Source organism: Bos grunniens, chromosome 12, assembly GCF_055505025.1.
Source record: "Bos grunniens cultivar Pamir isolate PY7600 chromosome 12, Bosgru_T2T1.0, whole genome shotgun sequence".
In the NCBI taxonomy this organism is placed as follows: domain Eukaryota; kingdom Metazoa; phylum Chordata; class Mammalia; order Artiodactyla; family Bovidae; genus Bos; species Bos grunniens.
The window spans coordinates 76,586,168-76,605,094 of record NC_141176.1 but is presented as its reverse complement, the minus strand read 5'-3'; the positions used below and the strand labels follow the sequence as shown (position 1 = coordinate 76,605,094).

At 40.9% G+C, this 18,927-nt stretch overlaps 1 protein-coding gene across 3 annotated transcripts in view; it reads left to right on the top strand.

Moving 5' to 3' along the window:
• Nucleotides 1–14,563, top strand: part of LOC147361933 (ATP-binding cassette sub-family C member 4-like) — a 217,818-nt gene extending 203,255 nt beyond the window's left edge. For all 3 annotated transcript variants that reach the window (XM_086330251.1, XM_086330250.1, XM_086330252.1), the window contains 2 exons: nt 5,222–5,356; nt 14,161–14,563. In XM_086330251.1, coding sequence (XP_086186377.1) covers nt 5,222–5,356 — 135 coding nt within the window. In that variant the 3' untranslated portion in view covers nt 14,161–14,563. The remainder of the gene's footprint in view (nt 1–5,221; nt 5,357–14,160) is intronic.
• Nucleotides 14,564–18,927: the final 4,364 nt, after the last annotated feature.

Here is an 18,927-nt window from a genome sequence, read left to right as displayed (position 1 = left end):
TATATTCCTTCCAGGTTTGGTTGGCTCTTTCTATCCTTAGTAATTTAATATTTCCTTCCTTAGCTTCATTTCCTTCCTCCATCTATTCCTTTTCTCTCTCTTTTTCATTTTCTATCTTTCTTTGTCCTTTTCCTCTGTTGCTTGCTCAGTTTCAATACATGTTAGGATGTGCCTTTATAAAACAAGAAAAGCATTCTTCAAAGGATAAACTTTGGCAGCAAATAATCTCAAGGAATGCAAGATACTTTGAGGTATTTTGATGGTCCATACTGTCATGTGAGTGTATGTTCCTTGGTTCTTTGTCTCATCACAACAAAGATTTGGAGCAACGGACATTAAAGCCCTTGGCACATCACAGCTCTCGGGTCTTGGACAAACCGTGTTACAGCTCTTAGGCAAATCAGTGTTACAGCTCCATTTTATTTAGAAGATAGCAGGAGAATCCAAGACTCGAAGAGAAGACAGTGGAGGAGTGCGTAGGGAGGGAGAGAGAGACAGTGCACACACGAGAGAGCTAGAGCGTGTGCGTAGGGAGGGAGAGAGAGAGAGAGTGCCCGCGAGTGCGCACGCGTGCGCGAAAGAGAGCTAGAGCGTGTGTGCACGTGGGAGAGAGAGTACGTGAGAAAGCGCTTTGGCTCTTCTTTTTATATGTTTTTTCCTCCACTTGGGCCTGCCCTATGCAAATTGGGTTTAGCCAGGAGTGTTGTTTGTTCTGTTTGTTCTGCCTGAAGTCTTCACTCTGGTCCTCGGACCTTCCTTGTCTTTTAGCCACCGCCATTTTGGACTCCTTTTCCCTATTCTACCTACCTAACAATACAAAACAGGCAATAATCACTAATGAGTGGCCAGTAATACCCACAGTTCTTTATGTCTCATGATAATAGAACTGTCTTTTTTGACTTGGACAGTTCCTGGAATATCACTTCCCACCCTACCTCACATGCATTGTCAGATGGGACATCAGTGGGGACACTGAGTAGATACAAGGTTGTCAGAACTGAGGCAGTGCCTGTAGCCTCACTCCCTGAGCTGGATGTGCCCAGGAGTGAGGTCTGGGGAGACAGACGACAGGAGTGGGGCATCCCCAACCAAAGGGATGCCCTAGGCGCCAAACCATGCATCTGGTTACCTGGACTAGACATCACAGTAGGAAGTGGGCTCTACCTGCAGACTTTCATGAGGCATGGGGTGACATTCAAGACTACCCAACAGTGACTCTTAATTTCCAGAAATGTTTTGTGTCAGGCATCCTTAATTGTTCATTTTGTGTTCTTGATGCTAATTGGAAAAGTAACCTTTTATTGCTAGATTTTACCTGTCACTTTGTTCTTACCTCTCAACATTGCATTTCAAAGATTGTCCCCTAAAGCACCATTCTTCCATTATAAATAAATGATGCTGTGAAATTTACCTATTTCAAGCCCTTTTCCAGGCTTTAGACATAGTAGCAGAAACATGGCTTGATCTCCAGCTCGATTAAGGGTCTGTTCAATTAAATTCTTTGCTCCTAAATGTACCCTAAAGATTTATTTTTGGGTTTTGGTATTATAGCATTAATGGTAGCGGATTCTTTTTATTTTCTAATTCTTAGAAATACTGTCATCTTGGAGTGTGTGGTTGGTTAGGGAAACTGAGGAAGGACAGAATTTGGACATGTCATCTGGTCTCTAGTCTTTCCCATTCTATTGTTTTCCTCTATTTCTTGGCATTGATCACTGAGGAAGGCTTTCTTATCTCTCCTTGCTTTTCTTTGGGACTCTGCATTTAGATGAGTATATCTTTACTTTTCTCCTTTAGCTTCTCTTCATTTATCAGCTATTTAAATAACCTCAGATATGCAGATGACACCACCCTTGTTTCAGAAAGCGAAGAGGAACTGAAGAACTAACTTCTTCATGAATGTGAAAGAAAAGAGTGAAAAAGCTGACTTAAAACTCAGCATTCAAAAAACTAAGATGAGTCCCATCACTCCGTGGCAATAGATGGGGATACAATGGAAACAGTGACAGACTTTATTTTCTTGGACTCCAAAATCACTGCCGATAGTGACTGCAGCCATGAAATGAAAAGACACTTGCTCCTTGAAAGAAAAACTATGACCAACCTAGACAGCATATTAAAAAGCAGAGACGTTACTTTGCTGACAAAGGTCTGTCTAGTTAAAAGCTATGTTTTTCCAGTAGTCATGTATGGATGTGAAAGTTGCACCATAAAGAAAGCTGAGTGTCAAAGAATTGATGCTTTTAAACTGTGGTGTTGGAGAAGACTTTTGAGAGTCCCTTGGACTGCAAGGAGATCAAACCAGTCCATCCTAAAGGAAATCAGTCCTGAATGTTCATTGGAAGGACTGATGCTGAAGCTGAAACTCCAATACTGTGGCCACCTGATGCAAAGACCTGACTCATTTGAAAAGGCCCTGATGCTGGGAAAGGTTGAAGGCAGGAGGAGAAGGGGACGACAGAGGATGAGATGATTGGATGGCATCACTGACTCGATGGACATGAGTTTGAGCGAGCTCTGGGAGTTGGTGATGAACAGGGAGGCCTGGAATGCTGCAGTCCGTGGGGTTGAAAAGAGTCAGACATGACTGAGTGACTGAACTAAGCTGAACTGTCACCTGGTCAGTCCTAAAGTGTTATCACTCAGCACCTGATCTGCAGATGTGAACATATGTATCCTCTGAACAAAGCAGCTTTGTTGCTATTATCAAAATATGTTCATTTATTTAATGCTTTACTTACCGATTTGTTGTTTAGTCACTCAGTCATTTCCACCTCTTTGTGACCCCATGGACTGCAGCACACCAGGCTTCCATGTCCTTCACTATCTCCTAGAGCTTGCTCAAGGAGTCAGTGCTTGCACTGAGTCAGTGATGCCATCCAACCAGCTCATCCTCTGTTGTCCCCTTCTCCTCCTGCTTTCTATCTTTCCCAGAATCAGGGTCTTTTCTAATGAGTTCGCTCTTCACATCAGGTGGCCAAAGTACTGGACTTCAGCTTCAGCATCAGTCTGTTCAATGAATATTCAGCGTTCCTTTAGGATTGACTTGTTTGGTCTTCTTGCAGCCCAGGAACTCTCAAGAGTCTTCTCCAGCACCACAGTTCAAAAGTATCAATTCTTCAGTGCTCAGCCTTCTTTATGGTCCAACTCTCACATCTATACATGACTTCTGGAAAAATCATAGCTTTGACTAGATGGACCTTTGTCAGCAAAGCAATGTCTCTGCTTTTTAATACACTGTCTAGGTTTGTCATAGTTTTTCTTCCAAAGAGTAAGTGTCTTTTACTTACCAATATCTCCTGGTAAATTTCCATAATCTCAAATTTTTCTCTCTTGATGAATGCCTATGAACAAATTAAAGAACTTTTATGAAACAATGTCTGGCCAGTCCCTCCCCAACTTTCTAGTTTTGTCCCACTCTGCTCACCCTCCTTCCTTTACAGCTAAAATCACACTGATGGTCTTTCAGTTCTACAAATTCAGTATTCGCTATCTTACAGTGTGCCCTCTCTAGACTTTTGGATTAGTCTAAGATGACTGTGGTGGCAATGGTGAGATGGTGGGGCTTGGGGTAGATAAGGAAGTGAAGCCAAGTGGACTGCATGATGGATTGAACATGGGATCTGAGGAGAGAGAAAGAAATTGATGTTGGTTTCTGGGTACAGAGACTGAGCATCTAGGTGAGTAGGGAAGACAGAGGGAGAAGGGAGATGCTAGGGTTCTCTTTGGAGCCTGTCACCTTTGTGATGAATGACCTTATTTCTAGGAAAGGATCTTACCCTTCACTGTGGAGCTTCCCTTCTCACTCCTGTGTTGGGAGACCTTCAGTGTAGGACTCCCTGGTTGCGTTCATCATTGATGTCACAGGGAGGTCCCACCAGGAGATGTTAACTTGGCTACTTGTTTATATTTTGTTCTGAACTGCTTGTGGTTGCTGACTCCTCTGGTAGGAATGGCAGGATTAGACCTCAGGGGACCTCTGCACCCACCAGTTACAGAGTTGGGGATTGTCCTCTGTGCTCCATTTACCCCAGGTATAAAGCTTGTATATTTTTCTAGAGCTTCTGATTACCAGTTGGCTTTCAATTCAGCAAAAACATCACCAGTAATGTTCTTTCTCAAAACTTTAATTTTTGAGGCAATCTTATTTTTATTGCTTGCTTTAGAAATATAGACATACCTTGTTTTATTGTGTTTCCCAGATACTGCATTTTTTTTTTTTTTTTACAAATTGAGAGTTTGTCAAAAAACCTACATTAAGCATGTCTGTGGGTGGCATTTTTCCAACAGCATTTGCTCATTTTGTGTCTCTATGTCACCTTTTGGTAATTTCTTACAATATATCAAACATTTTCACTATCATTGAAGTTGCTCTGGTGATCTGTAACATCAATGATCTTTGATATTGCTACTATGACTTACTGAAGTCTCTGATGATAGTTAATATTTTTTAGAAATACTTTATTTTTAAGTTAAGTTATGTACATTGTTTTTTTCATTGTTTCTTCTTTATTGTGCAATAATGCTATTGCACACATGCTTGGATACACAATAATGTAAACAAAGCTTCTATGTGCCCTGGGAAACCAGAAAATTCATGTGACTCACTTTACTGTGATGTTCATTATATTCTGGAATTCTGAAACTGAACCCACAATAGCTCTGAGGGATGACTGTACCTGTTTCCTTTCTGGAAAGCAAGTGATTGTCTGTTCTGAAAGCTTTAAGGACATAAAGACAAGTCAATCTACTACAAAGTCTAATGTTCCAGAGGGCAGGTGGCCAGCCTGGAGGAGTGGCTGTGGAAGTGACAGATGTTTGATTTTCTTGAATCAAGACATTTCCCAACATTGTGTATCTTATAAATAGCCCTCAAAGCTCAGAGTGTGAGAGCTAAAAGCACTAATGATAACAACCCCAAAGGCCCTGGGCAGAATATAAAACGCTACAGAGTGTTCAGTTCCAGTAATCATAGTCATGATTAAAGCTTTCATTTTTATGAAAATGAAAGAACTTTCATTTTCTTCCTTTCCTATAACCATATAATAATGAAAGGCTTGGCTGGGCCCTTGTCTCCCAGTGAAACATGGAAATCAAACCATGTAAATACCACCAATCCTACCGCCCAAATTCTCCCTGTCCTGCCCCTTTTTGAGATATTGCCTGAGTTATGTTACTGGGGGATATTGTATGCTAATGGGTTTCTTTCTGCTGTTAACAGGTTTTGGATTCAGGGACACGAAAAGAACATAATCAGCCAAATAATTTGCTGCAAAATAAAAACAGCCTATTTTACAAGATGGTGCAACAACTGGGTGAGGCGAAGGCTGCTGTCCTCAGTAAAATGGCAAAATAGGTGAGGCTGTTGCGGGAAGCTGTAATTAAAATTCGCCTCCAGGATTCACTATTCTCAGGATCTCCACCAAGGGTCTGGGAACAAGTACTCTGTGTTCTTTTCAATAGAAGCCTCCAGAGAGGAAGCTTCATGACTGGGTCTTTGACAACACATGGCAGGTGGAAGGCAGGTCTGCTGGGAATCTGCAGCAGTGCTGGGGGTGGGGTCGGGATGTGTGAACCCTTCTGTCTGCGTGCACCTGTGCCTGAGAGAGAGATTTTGGATTTGACTTTCCACATGTTTGGACTCTAGGTTCAGATTCTCATGGAACATAAGAAGATTTGTTTTTTTCAGACCCTTTACATTCATTCTGATTGGTACTCAACATATTTGTGATACAAGTTCCATCAAATAATATCCAGGAAATTTGAGAGTTTAAGGGGAAAAAAATGGAATATTTCGATTCTAGGAAGATCTTCCAGAGAAAGGTGTAGGTCTCTTCTGTTTCCTAGTCTGTAAAGAAAATTCTTACCTAAAATTATCACTTTCTACCTAATTCTTTGTTGTTTAGAGTTAGGTCCATTTACGCCCCCCTCCACGTTTCCTCTACCTTCTGGACGATGAAATTGTCATCAGGACAAATCAAGAACTCACAATAGCTTCACACTGTAGTCTGAATGGTGCCTGAAGGTTTACAGAGCACTTTCTCATAGATGAGGTATGTGAGGCACTAAGCACTGTGTGTGGTGTGAGGAAGGGGCTCAGTGAGTAACATTCAGGTCACGTGGTATCTTCCTAACAGGGGTGTAGTGGTAACCAAGGTCTGGCTTAAGAGACTTAGCCACTGTCATGCAGCCATCTGCAAGTCTTTCTGGGACCAGGTGGGAGTGGGATTGGGGTTGATGGGAAGATGGAAGGAAGGAAGGTCTGGTGTTCTTGTCCCTTAACATGTGTGACTCAGGGTGGGATGTGGCTTCCTCATTGAAAATTTATCTCTGGGTGTTAAATTATAGATGTATATTCCATTCTTCATACTTTTCTGTCTTCCCAAGATTTTCACTTTTAAACAGAATAAGATTATTTGTATAATATTTAAAATGCCTTAAAGAAAACATGTTCCAGTATCTTAAGTACTTGTATATGAAAGATTTATCTAAAATGTGGCCTGAGTTCATCACTGTCTCCTCTCAATCCTCTGTAGAAATGAGGAAATGCAGAGCAGGACCTTCCGATGCTCATCAGGTAGGAGACTTCCTGGGTCCCAGAGCTGGCTGAAGAGTTGACAGAACTGGAGTTCATGCTTAGGTTTAGGGAAAAGGAAGTCTGTGTTTTGAACTTTTCATGAGTACTTACATTGTGTGCAAATGTTGAGAAGATGAACAAGGAACTCTGTATTTTTTTATGCCTGAAATTCACAGAGTACTTTTATCCACTAGAGTGTCTCCCAGTCAGTCCATCCCTCCTGACACCTCGAGAGCCAGGAATCTCCCAAACCCTTTTGGTCTTTTGACCTTAGGCATTTCACATCAAAAAGTGGTGTTCCCACCTGTATGTCAAAGTCTTCATTTTAAAACTATATCATCATAACATTGAGTAATGAGAAAAGGAACACAGAATTTTAGATTGGTCCAGATAATAAGATAATAGGATTCAACCCTCTCTTTGTACAGGTGAGGAAACTAAGGTGCTTTAGAAGGAAGGTGGTCCTATATACATAACTGGTGTTAAGCTAGTTTGCAGCAGACACAGAATTAGAAATTTGATCTTTTAGTAAATATTTTAAATCAAGTGTAACATACATAATGAAGCAGACATAGGTCATAGAATTAGAAATCTTGTGATTTCAGGTCTAGTAATCCTGCACCTACTCTAACAATATTAATGGTAAGTTACATTTGTGTAGTTCTTTATAATTTATATAGTTCTCACATGTATGATTTCATTTACTCTCCTGATGGTCCATTTTTATTCCATGTCATGAATGAGGAGAGTGTGTTCTGAGTGCACCCAAGGTCACAGAGCTGGTCCAGGGAGCACAGAGGGGGAATTGCTGAGGGAGGCTGAGTGCTGTCCTCTGTACTACCTTCTGTGTCGAGCCTGAGAACACTGCTCCTGTCACCTGGTAGCCAAGGTAGGGCCAGTCACCGAAGTTCATGGTGACAGAACCTCTCTCTTGGATTTCATTCCTGCCACTGGCTCAGGTCCCTCTACAGAAAAAAATACATTTCTGAATTCTCATGCCATCTTGACATTATTTCTGCATACTCTGCATCCTCTTAGGAGGAGAAGCTGTCAGATTATCAGTTTTTTTAATGTGCAAGCATCAGATATCAATGCATTGTTCAGAGCTATAACACGGGTCACGTTAGCCTAAGTCACGAGGTTTCACTCTATTAGAACAGAATTCATTCATATGAAAAGAAAACCCAACATCTGGAAGAAGGTGCTTCCACATCATATTTTGAATGTGATTGAACTTGTAGCTCAGGAGAGCTGATCACTGTCTGATTGACTTTTTTGGATGATCCATGAAATAGTAGAGAAAGTACCTTTTAGATACAAAAAGCTATAGGGGGCAGGAGTTCACTAGGGCTGCCATACAAAAACCAAAGAGTAGGTGACTTATAAAGCAGAAACTTATATCCTCACAGCCCTGGGGGTTGGAAGTCTGAGGTAAAGGTGTCAGTGGGGTTGGTTTCCTCTGGGGTCTCGCTCCTTGCCTTGTAGACACCATCTTCCCTCTGTGTCTTACATGCTCTTCCCTGTGTGAACCTGTGTCCTGGTCTCTTCTTGTGAAAACTCCAGTCTGTTAGATTATAACCCACCTGTATGATTTCATTTTAACTTTATTTAATTTATTAATTTATTGCCTCTTTAAAGATGTCATCTCCAAATACAGTCACATTCTGAGGTTCTGTGGAGTTTAGGATTTCAACATGTAAAATTGGAGGTGAGAGGGTAACAGGCAAGAAGGCCAGGGGTCTCCAAAAGGAGGAAATAGTCTGCAAGTTTCAGACATTTTTAAATTTCTCTCTTAAGCTGCATGAGGAAACAAACTACTAGTGCTACATTTTTTCCCCTTCTCTGTACAAACTTATATCCGCTGAAAAACAAATGCAAAAAGGCAAAATCATTGTCTGAGGAGGACTTACAAATAGCTGAGAAAAGAAGAGAAACTAATGGCAAAGGAGAAAAGGAAAGATATACCCATTTGAATGCAGAGATCCAAAGAATAGCAAGGAGACATAAGAAAGCCTTCCTCAGCGATCAGTGCAAAGAAATAGAGGAAAGAAGTAGAATGGGAAAGAATAGAGATCTCTTCAAGAAAACTAGAGCTATCAAGGGAACATTTCATGTAAAAATGGGTACAATAAAGGACAGAAATAGTATGGATCTAGCAGAAGCAGAAGATATTAAGAAGAGGTGGCAAGAATACACAGAAGAAATGTACAAAAAAGATCTTCATGACCCAGATAATCATGATGGTGTGATCACTCACCTAGAGCCAGACCTTCTGGAATGTGAAGTCGAGTGGGCCTTAGGAAGCATCACTATGAACAAAGCTAGTGGAGGTGATGGATTTCCAGTGGAGCTATTTCAAATCCTGAAAGATGATGCTGTGAAAGTGCTGCACTCAATATACCAGCAAATTTGGAAAACTCAACAGTGGCCACAGAACAGGAAAACGTCAGTTTCATTCTAATCCCAAAGAAAGGCAATGACAAAGAATGTTCAAACTACTGCACAGTTGCACTCATCTCACACACTAGCAAAGTAATGCTCAAAATTCTCCAAGCCAAGTTTCAACAGTATGCGAACTCTGAAATTCCAAATGTTCAAACTGGATTTACAGAAAGCAGAGGAACCAGAGATCAAATTGCCAACATCCGTTGGATCATCAAAAAAGCGAGAGAGTTCCAGAAAAATGTCTGCTTTATTGACTATGCCAAAACTTTCGACTCTGTGGATCACAACAAACTGTGGAAAATTCTTCAAGTGATGGGAATACCAGACCACCTTATCTTTCTCCTGGGAAATCTGTATGTAGGTCAGAAAGCAACAGTTAAAACTTAACATGGAACAACAGAGTGGTTTCAAATCTGGAAAGAAGTACATCAAGGCTGTATATTGTCACCCTGCTTATTTAACTTATATGCAGAGCATATCAAGAGAAATGTTGGGCTAGATGAAGCACAAGCTGAAATCAAGATTGCCGGGAGAAATTTCAATAACCTCAGATATGCAGATGACACCACCCTTATGGCAGAGAGCAAAGAACTAAAGAGCTTCTTGATGAAAGAGGAGTGAAAAAGTTCGCTTAAAACTCAACGCTCAAAAAACGAGAATCATAGCATCTGGTCCCATCACCTCATGGCAAATAGATGGGGAAACAATGGAAACAGTGACAGACTTTATTTTATTGGGCTCCAAAATCACTGCAGATGGTGACTGCAGCCATGAAATTAAAAGACACTTGCTCCTTGGAAGAAAAGTTATGACCCACATGCTGCTAAGTCACTTCAGTCGTGTCTGACTCTGTGAGACCCCATAGACAGCAGCCCACCAGGCTCCCCCGTCTCTGGGATTCTCCAGGCAAGAACACTGGAGTGGGTTGCCATTTCCTTCTCCAATGCATGAAAGTGAAAAGTGAAAGTGAAGTCTCTCAGTCGTGTCTGACTCTGTGCGACCCCACGGACTGTCGCCTACCAGGCTCCTCCGTCCATGGGATTTTCCAGGCAAGAGTACTGGAGTGGGGTGCCATTGGCATATTAAAAAGCAGAGTTGACATTACTTTGTCAACAAAGGTCCGTCTAGTCAAAGCTATGGTTTTTCCAGCAGTAATGTATGGATATGAGATCAGATGAGATCAGATTAGTCGCTCAGTCGTGTCCGACTCTTTGCGACCCCATGAATCACAGCACGCCAGGCCTCCCTGTCCATCAACAACTCCCGGAGTTCGCTCAGACTCACGTCCATCGAGTCAGTGATGCAATCCAGCCATCTCATCCTCTGTCGTCCCCTTCTCCTCTTGCCCCCAATCCCTCCCAGCATCAGAGTCTTTTCCAATGAGTCAACTCTTCGCATGAGGTGGCCAAAGTACGGGAGTTTCAGCTTTAGCATCATTCCTTCCAAAGAAATCCCAGGGCTGATCTCCTTCAGAATGGATATGAGAGTTGGACTATAAAGAAAGCTGAGCACTGAAGAATTGATGCTTTTGAACTGTGGTATTGTAGAAGACTCTTGAGAGTCCCTTGGAGAGCTAGGAAATCCAACCAGTCCATTCTAAAGGAAATCAGTTCTGAATATTCATTGGAAGTACTGATGCTGAAGCTGAAACTCCAATACTTTGGCCACCTGATGTGAAGAACTGACTCATTTGAAAAGGCCCTGATGCTGGGAATGATTGAAGATGGGAGGAGAAGGGGATGACAGAGGATGAGATGATTGGATGACATCACCAACTCAATGGACATGAGTTTGAGTAAGCTCTGGGAGTTGGTGACAAGGAAATTTGGTGTGCTGCAGTCCATGGGGTCACAAAGAGTAGGACAGGAGGACAGGACTGAGGGACTGAACTGAACTGATGCAAATTTAAAAAGAGGTTTCTTTTAAAATTCTGTTTGCCATGAAGATACCTCGTTCCACCTGAAGTTAACTTTTCTCAAACTTTGAGCTAACCAATGTGTTTTTCCTATTGAAATGTTTATCTTAAGCTATGTTAAGGAACTATGCATTTACCCTAGACTCTGTCTTCAAGTGGGCTCCCCCTAAGACTCAGAACAGACTTGACAAACCAGTGTGGTTTACTCATGCAAATGTTCTCTTAAGCTATGTCAGTGAGACTATATTTGCTTGGAAACCTGAGTTTCCTCAAGATTCATGTCAATCATCTTATGGCCAGGGACAATTCACTTTGTGCCAATGTTATCTCAAAATGCATGTTGTGTGTGAGGGGCCTGGTGCCAGTCTCTGAGTTTTGACACATTTCCTTTCTCTAATTAGCAGACTGCTAGCAGCTATATGGCTCTTCCCTGTAGCTCAGATGGTAAAGAATCTGCCTGAAATGCAGGAGACCCAGGTTAGATCCCTGGGTCAGAAAGATCCTCTGGAGAAGGGAATGGCAATCCACTCCAGTATTCTTGCCTGGAGAATCCCATGGACAGAGGAGCCTGGTGGGCCACAGTCCATGTGGTCACAAAACACCACTACTACTAGTAGCTATATACCATTCGCCTAAAGACTATCAGGGGACACTCTTTCTGCCCCCTTCTGATGTCTATCTCAGAAGCTTTCTCTATCTCTTTTATACTTTAATAAAACTTTATTACACAAAAGCTCTGAGTGATCAAGCCTCGTCACTGGCCCCAAATTGAATTCTTCTCCTCTGAAGGCCAAGAATCATGGCGTCTTTCGTGGTTCAGCAACAGCCTTTCAGAAGGGACATGATTCAGCTCCAAGAATAAATGTCTGCCATCCATTCTGTGGAGAAAGCAATGGCATCCCACTCCAGTACTCTTGCCTGGAAAATCCCATGGGAAGAGGAGCCTGGTAGGCTGCAGTCCATGAGGTTGCTAGGAGTTGGACACGACTGAGCAACTTCACTTTCACTTTTCTCTTTCATGCATTGGAGAAGGAAATGGCAACCCACTCCAGTATTCTTGCCTGGAGAATCCTAGGGATGGGGGAGCCTGGTGGGCTGCCGTCTATGGGGTCGCACAGAGTTGGACATGACTGAAGCGACTTAGCAGCATCCATTCTGTTCTGTGACGAAACAGATGTGGTTGAGGATTTTTAAAGTTTCTTTGTTCCCAGTGTGTAACAGAGGTGTCATTTTGTCTATATGAAATCACCTAATACAGCCCAGAAGTTATAAAATTCTCACATCCTAGCTCTAGGCACCTGGCCCAGTTGGATAGATGGAGCAGGCACTTAGCATCCATGTGGCCTTGTGTCCCCCAGGGCCTCTGAGCCTCAGGTCCTCACCTGTGTGTAGGGCAGGATTACAGCCCTGCTGGCTTCTTCACACTTATCACAGGGATCAGATGAGAGAGAAGATGCTTAAGGGCTTTGAGAATATAGAGGGGTTTATAGAGAATATACAGAATATAGAGAATAGTGGGATCAGTTTATAAAAGGCTGTAAATAGAAACCTTGCCTCCCAATAATAAAACAAATATACCCATAGTTCTTCTAGGTCGCTTTTAAGACTCTAAATCAGGGGTGCCCAACTGCTGAAGATCCTTTGCCATATTCAGTTCAGGTATTTCAGACCATGAAGCAATGTCCTTTTCAGTTAAAAGTTGCTAAAAACAATATTTTCTTTATAAAAATTGTATGGAGAAGAGTTATAGAGAAAGGAACCAGATGATTTTGGAAAGAATGTTAAGCAGGAGAAAGTGAATTTTCTTTTGTTCCTTTAACTCTTTTTAGTTTCACCAAAAGAGTACATACATATATAATCACAAAATACATCTAGCTTAAGAAAATGGAGGGTTATGATATGCAATTAACCACCCTCCCCACTCCCACCAAAGGTTTTATTACTAAATGCTTCCATTACAATGGAAATAGCCTCAGATTTCAGCCAGTGCAGCCAGTGGCCCCAAGCATTCTTGGAGGGTTTATTTTTCTCCTTAAGTGACATTTAAATATATAGCATTTCATGTGCAGAGCAGGATATGTTAGCAACAAGAGAGTAAGAAAGTGCACTTACTATGAAGGTAGGTGTCCTAGTGCTTTTCTGTTTCGTGTGTGAAGTTCATTCTGTCTCATAATACCTTTGTTTACAGCACCCACAATGCACTTGCGGTCAGGTTCTATAAAAGAGACCTGTAATCATATGTCTAAGCAACTCAGTTTGTGACATGAGTTAGCCTCTGATAGACGATACATTTTTTGTTTTAAAGACTCAAATGAAATTTTTCACATTCTTCTTTGAGGAAAGAGTTTCACTTGAAGTTGTTTTTTGCCCAAACATGTTCAGAGAAGGTTTCACAAGCCCTGACATTATTTTATTTTGTTATGTGCATCTGTAAGGAACTGAGATACAATACAGCTACTAAAACCTGATGATTGTGGAACTTGACAGCACTTCCTTTCCTTTGTGTTCTGATTATACACTGAGAAACCAGTATCTCTTCCAGTTCAGCTAGAATCTGGTAGAATTCAAGAGCTCAAAGGTCTGGCAGAGATCTGTCCTATTGTTGGGTATCATCTTATATTTTAGAGAAGTCTCTTGGTTGAGTCATTGTTAAAGCATTTGCTTTTCTTTTCATTCTTGGAACCCACTATCCACAGGTCACATTTCTATAGGACTATAACTGCTTTGCCACACAAATTAAACACGAGGATATTTCATACATATATGCCAGTGTTTCAGTGCTTGTCAATCAGAGTTTATAAAATATAAAGATAATAACCCAATATTAATATCCAAATCTGTTATGCTCCTTTTATGTGTGAAAATAACAAACCCTGTTCAGATGTTAGATTTCCTATCCTCTTTGTTACCCTGTTTTTAATTTATTTCAGGGAATAAAATGATTTTGCATGTCAATTTACTGTAGTGATAAAGCATATCTGTGAATCAGAATGATCAGAAATCTAGTAGATCTACAGGTTATTTGGCATTACATCCAGCCCCACTGAGGGTTTTAATGGGGCTACTTCCTCCATAGAATAAATACAGCCCTGGTTTTTTAAAACTGTGCCTCCAACAGTAATATGATTGCTGCACATGAAGAAGGAAACCTGGAAATGTGTTGCCTTAGGAGCAGGACTTTAAAACTTTTAAACATGTTGTTTTTGTCTTTTTTTTCCCTCAGACGTACTTCAAAAGGAGACAGCCAGATATCACTCACAGTGACCATGTGGTTATGAATGTTTCCAGTGGACAGCCCTCAGCCTTCACAATTTTTGAGTCAACACTGTGATTCTCCCATGAGGTCATGTCTATTCCAAAGGCCTTTTTCCAATAGGTTTTGCACTGCATAAACTATATTCTACTTTTTTTTTTTTTTTTTACACCAGCAACAAATATTTACACATTACAAAATGGGAGATCTCCAACCTCAGTGATTTCAATCTCTTGAAAAAGGAATTATGATGTTTATTTAAATGTTATATTACTTGCTTTCTTATCCAAATCAGAGGTGCAGGCCACCAATAAAAGCTGTCTCCCAGGTTTTGTGTCTTGAGAGACTCCAGAGCCAAACTCATTTTCTAAGATTTGAGACAAAGTTGTCACAGATGTTTTTTTACTGTTCCCCGAATTACATATTACTTTCCAATTATATCAGGGATTCTGTTTATTTGAAGACTGTGTGAAGTTACTGTTTTGTGTCCACTTCCTTTAACATGACTAGGATCCATTTTCCCACCAAAAGACCTCTGATTAAAATACTATAAAGAAAACTGATAGGATAAACATACAATATACTATAGTTTAAGTAACCAAAAAAAAAAGGGGGGGTATATGGTTAAATACAGAAGGACAATATCATATGTTCTGAAAGAGAAGAAAGAGAAAATATGCTTTCTTAAAATAGGAGCCCTTCTAGGGGATTTGCTAATGAAGGACAGACATGTGCTAGACTGTCTTCTAGATAGAGGATTTTATTTTTTTTACGTTAAAAATTGTGGTAAAGTATATATAAGATAAGGCTTCCCTGGTGGTGCAGAGGTTAAATAAATTTTGCCATATAACCATTTTCAGTCACATAATCCAGTGGCATTAATCACATTGACAGTATTGTGAAGCCACATTGTCTGGGTAACTTTTGGTAATTATGTGCTTCCTCTTCAGTGTGTTATTTCTGCAGAGTCATTTTGATAAGTTTCATTTTTCTAGGAGGAATCTGTTTCCTGTGAGTTTTGAGCTTGATTGGCATACATTTATTCACAATGTCTTATATGTTTAATCTCTGCAGCATCTCTAACTGTGTTCTTTTGGCTCTTTAATTTTATTTTAGCCTTCTTTTTTATGAATTATCTTGTATAACTTTTTCATGTTTTCAAAGAATCACCTTTCTGCTTGATTGATGCTCTCTTTTTCCCCTAGTTCATCATATGATTCTTTCCTTCAACTTTTCCTTAACTTTGAGGTTTTTCCTCTAAATTCTTAAATTGAAAAGAGATTAACATCATTATTTTTCTAACATAAATATATAAAGCTGACTTTTCCCCCATAAAATCCACTTTAGCTACAATCTGCAAGTTTTGGTACTCACCACCATCAATAGCCATAGTATTATGTATTTTCTAATTCCTAATTTAATTAACTAACTATATCTTTTACCCATGAGTTATTCATGAGTATAATGTTCTCTAAATTTCAAATGCTAATGGATTTTTTTATTAGATTCAGCCATGTGGAACTGCTAACATTCAATCTTTTTATAAGCTATAAAGTAGCAGTTTCATATGGTTCAACATATAGTTTTCTTTTGTTATTAATATATAACTTAATTTCATTTGGTCAGACAACATTAGATTGTGAATTTTAAACCAAAGGTAACCACATTCACACTAAAGGTCCTTGTTTCTACCATTTTGTATTTTATTGGGGTTTTTAAAAATGTTATATGTACATGTGTAACCAGTAATTTTCAATAAAAGTCCTCCCTGAATACTGGAATGTTTTCTGATACGTGTTGCAGGCTGGCTTTCTGGGATGCAGACTCGGATGGAGTTTAGTGCTGGGATGTGTATTGGGGGTGCCCTTGGGGTCAACACTGTGGAATCAAGAGGGAAGAAACAGGGTAAAGCAGAGGGAAGGATCAGGCTGGATCACTGGCCAGACGACCTGAGCTCACCCCATGAGAGTTTGGAGTGATGCTGACCTTTCAGGGTTGTCCTGACACATTCAATGACCAGGCCTTTATACCTCCATCTGGATGGATCATTGCACTTAGGCTGCCCCCACAGGGGCTAGTGGTTTAAGGTTACCCACTGGCAGCACTAACAGCTGCTGGATAACAAGTCCTTGAAGGGAGATCAGGACAGTATGTCTTCATGTTCTCCCTGGGCATGTATCACAGCTCCAGAGGTAGGTGATGAGGGTGTACTGTGGGGGAAACTCTTGGTGACTGATGTTTAAGGCAAAATGATGACTCAGCGATTCTCCTCAATACCCTCTGGTCTGAGAAGGTCCATGTAGTAGAGAAATCCTCATTCTCCAGGGTCAGCCCAGTTGTCGCCTCTTCTAGGAAGTCACATTAAGATCAGTCATCATCCTAGGTAACTCAGATTTGTGTATTACTCTGAGCGCCTCTCATGTTAAACTGAACCGTACTTGGTTAGTGTCCTGTTGTCACCATCTTGAGATACTTTATTTTTAAACAAGGGGCCTGTTCTTTCTGTTATGCATGTAGCCTGCCCTGAGTGTGACTGGTTACACGTGGTCTTTTTCTCATCTAGTATAGGGCACTTGAAACTGTGCCCTGTTCACTTTTTAATTATGTCTTCCAGCAGAGTATCTGTACATAGAGGGTGCTCAGCAAATGTTTGTTGAATGAATAAATGATAACCTAGAGCAAGCCTTCCTTCTCAATTTTATAATTTTGAGCTTTTAAGAGGTAGCCTGGGATAACAGAAAGCCCTGGTTTTGGAGTCAGTCACACTGATCTGTGGGTTCTTTCTCTACTACTCACTAGCACTGTGGGTGTGGGAAAGCAGTTACCACCCAAGGTGCCAGGACATTAGAATGGCACCATCCTTGACAAAATAGGCTCTGGACACTTACAGTCATGTAGTCTTAGTTACATGCTCGGGTAAGCATCTCAACCTCTGAATCTCAGCTTCTTTGTCTGAAAATTGAATATAGTTTCTGCTCTTGAACCATCGCTTTGGTTGGGATGATGGACGGACTAAGAGCATCCAAAGACCCAGGGTGGAATCACTGACCTTGGTTATTCTTATCACCAGAAGAGCATAACAGGATGGGTGTGGATGAAGGAGATTTGTAGATTGAAGAAAGTGTACTTGAGGAGGTCCACATCTGATGGCCTAAACCAAACTGTTCTTCCTGCACATGTGGTTAAAATGACACAAGCACACGGGGAGAAGCACAAACTCTGGAGTCGGGGACGAATACTGGCTCCTCTGGGCACTGATTTGCTATGGATTCAAGTTCTGCTACCTGGTAAATATGGGCTCTTAAGGTTGGGAACTACACAAGAGAAGACTCTATACATGGACATCACCAGATGGTCAACACCGAAATCAGATTGATTATATTCTTTGCAGCCAAAGATGGACAAGCTCTATACAGTCAGCAAAAAACAAGAGCAGGAGATGACTGTGGCTCAGATCATGAACTCCTTATTGCCAAATTCAGACTTAACCTGAAGACAGTAGGGAAAAATACTAGACCATTCAGGTATGACCTAAATCAAATCCCTTATGATTAAACAGTGGAAGTGAGAAATAGATTTAAGGGACGAGATCTGATAGAGAGAGTGCCTGATGAACTATGGAATGAGGTTCGTGACATTGTACAGGAAACGGGGATCAAGACCATCCCCATGGAAAAGAAATGCAAAAAAGCAAAATGGTTGTCTGGGGAGGCCTTACAAATAGCTGTGAAAAGAAGAGAAGCGAAAAGCAAAGGAGAAAAGGAAAGATATAAGCATCTGAATGCAGAGTTCCAAAGAATAGCAAGAAGAGATAAGAAAGCCTTCTTCAGCGATCAATGCAAAGAAATAGAGGAAAACAACAGAATGGGAAAGACTAGGGATCTCTTCAAGAAAATTAGAGATACCAAAGGAACATTTCATGCAAAGATGGGCTTGATAAAGGACAGAAATGGTATGGACCTAACAGAAGCAGAAGATATTAAGAAGAGATGGCAAGAACACACAGAAGAACTGTACAAAAAAATCTTCATGACCCAGATAATCACGATGGTGTGATCACTCACCTAGAGCCAGACATCCTGGAATGTGAAGTCAAGTGGGCCTTAGAAAGCATCACTATAAACAAAGCTAGTGGAGGTGATGGAATTCCAGTTGAGCTATTCCAAATCCTGAAAGATGATGCTGTGAAAGTGCTGCACTCAATATGCCAGCAAATTTGGAAAACTCAGCAGTGGCCACAGGACTGGAAAAGGTCAGTTTTCATTCCAATCCCAAAGAAAGGCAATGCCAGAGAATGCTCACACTACCACACAGTTGCACTCATCTCACAAGCTAGTAAAATAATGCTCAAAATTCTCCAAGCCAGGCTTCAGCAATATGTGAACCGTGAACTTCCTGATGTTCAAGCTGGTTTTAGAAAAGGCAGAGGAACCAGAGATCAAATTGCCAATATCTGCTGGATCATGGACAAAGCAAGAGAGTTCCAGAAAAGCATCTATTTCTGCTTTATTGACTATGCCAAAGCCTTTGACTGTGTGGATCACAATAAACTGTGGAAAATTCTGAAAGAGATGGGAATACCAGACCACCTGATCTGCCTCTTGAGAAATTTGTATGCAGGTCAGGAAGCAGCAGTTAGAACTGGACATGGAACAACAGACTGGTTCCAAATAGGAAAAGGAGTTCATCAAGGCTGTATATTGTCACCTTGTTTATTTAACTTATATGCAGGGTACA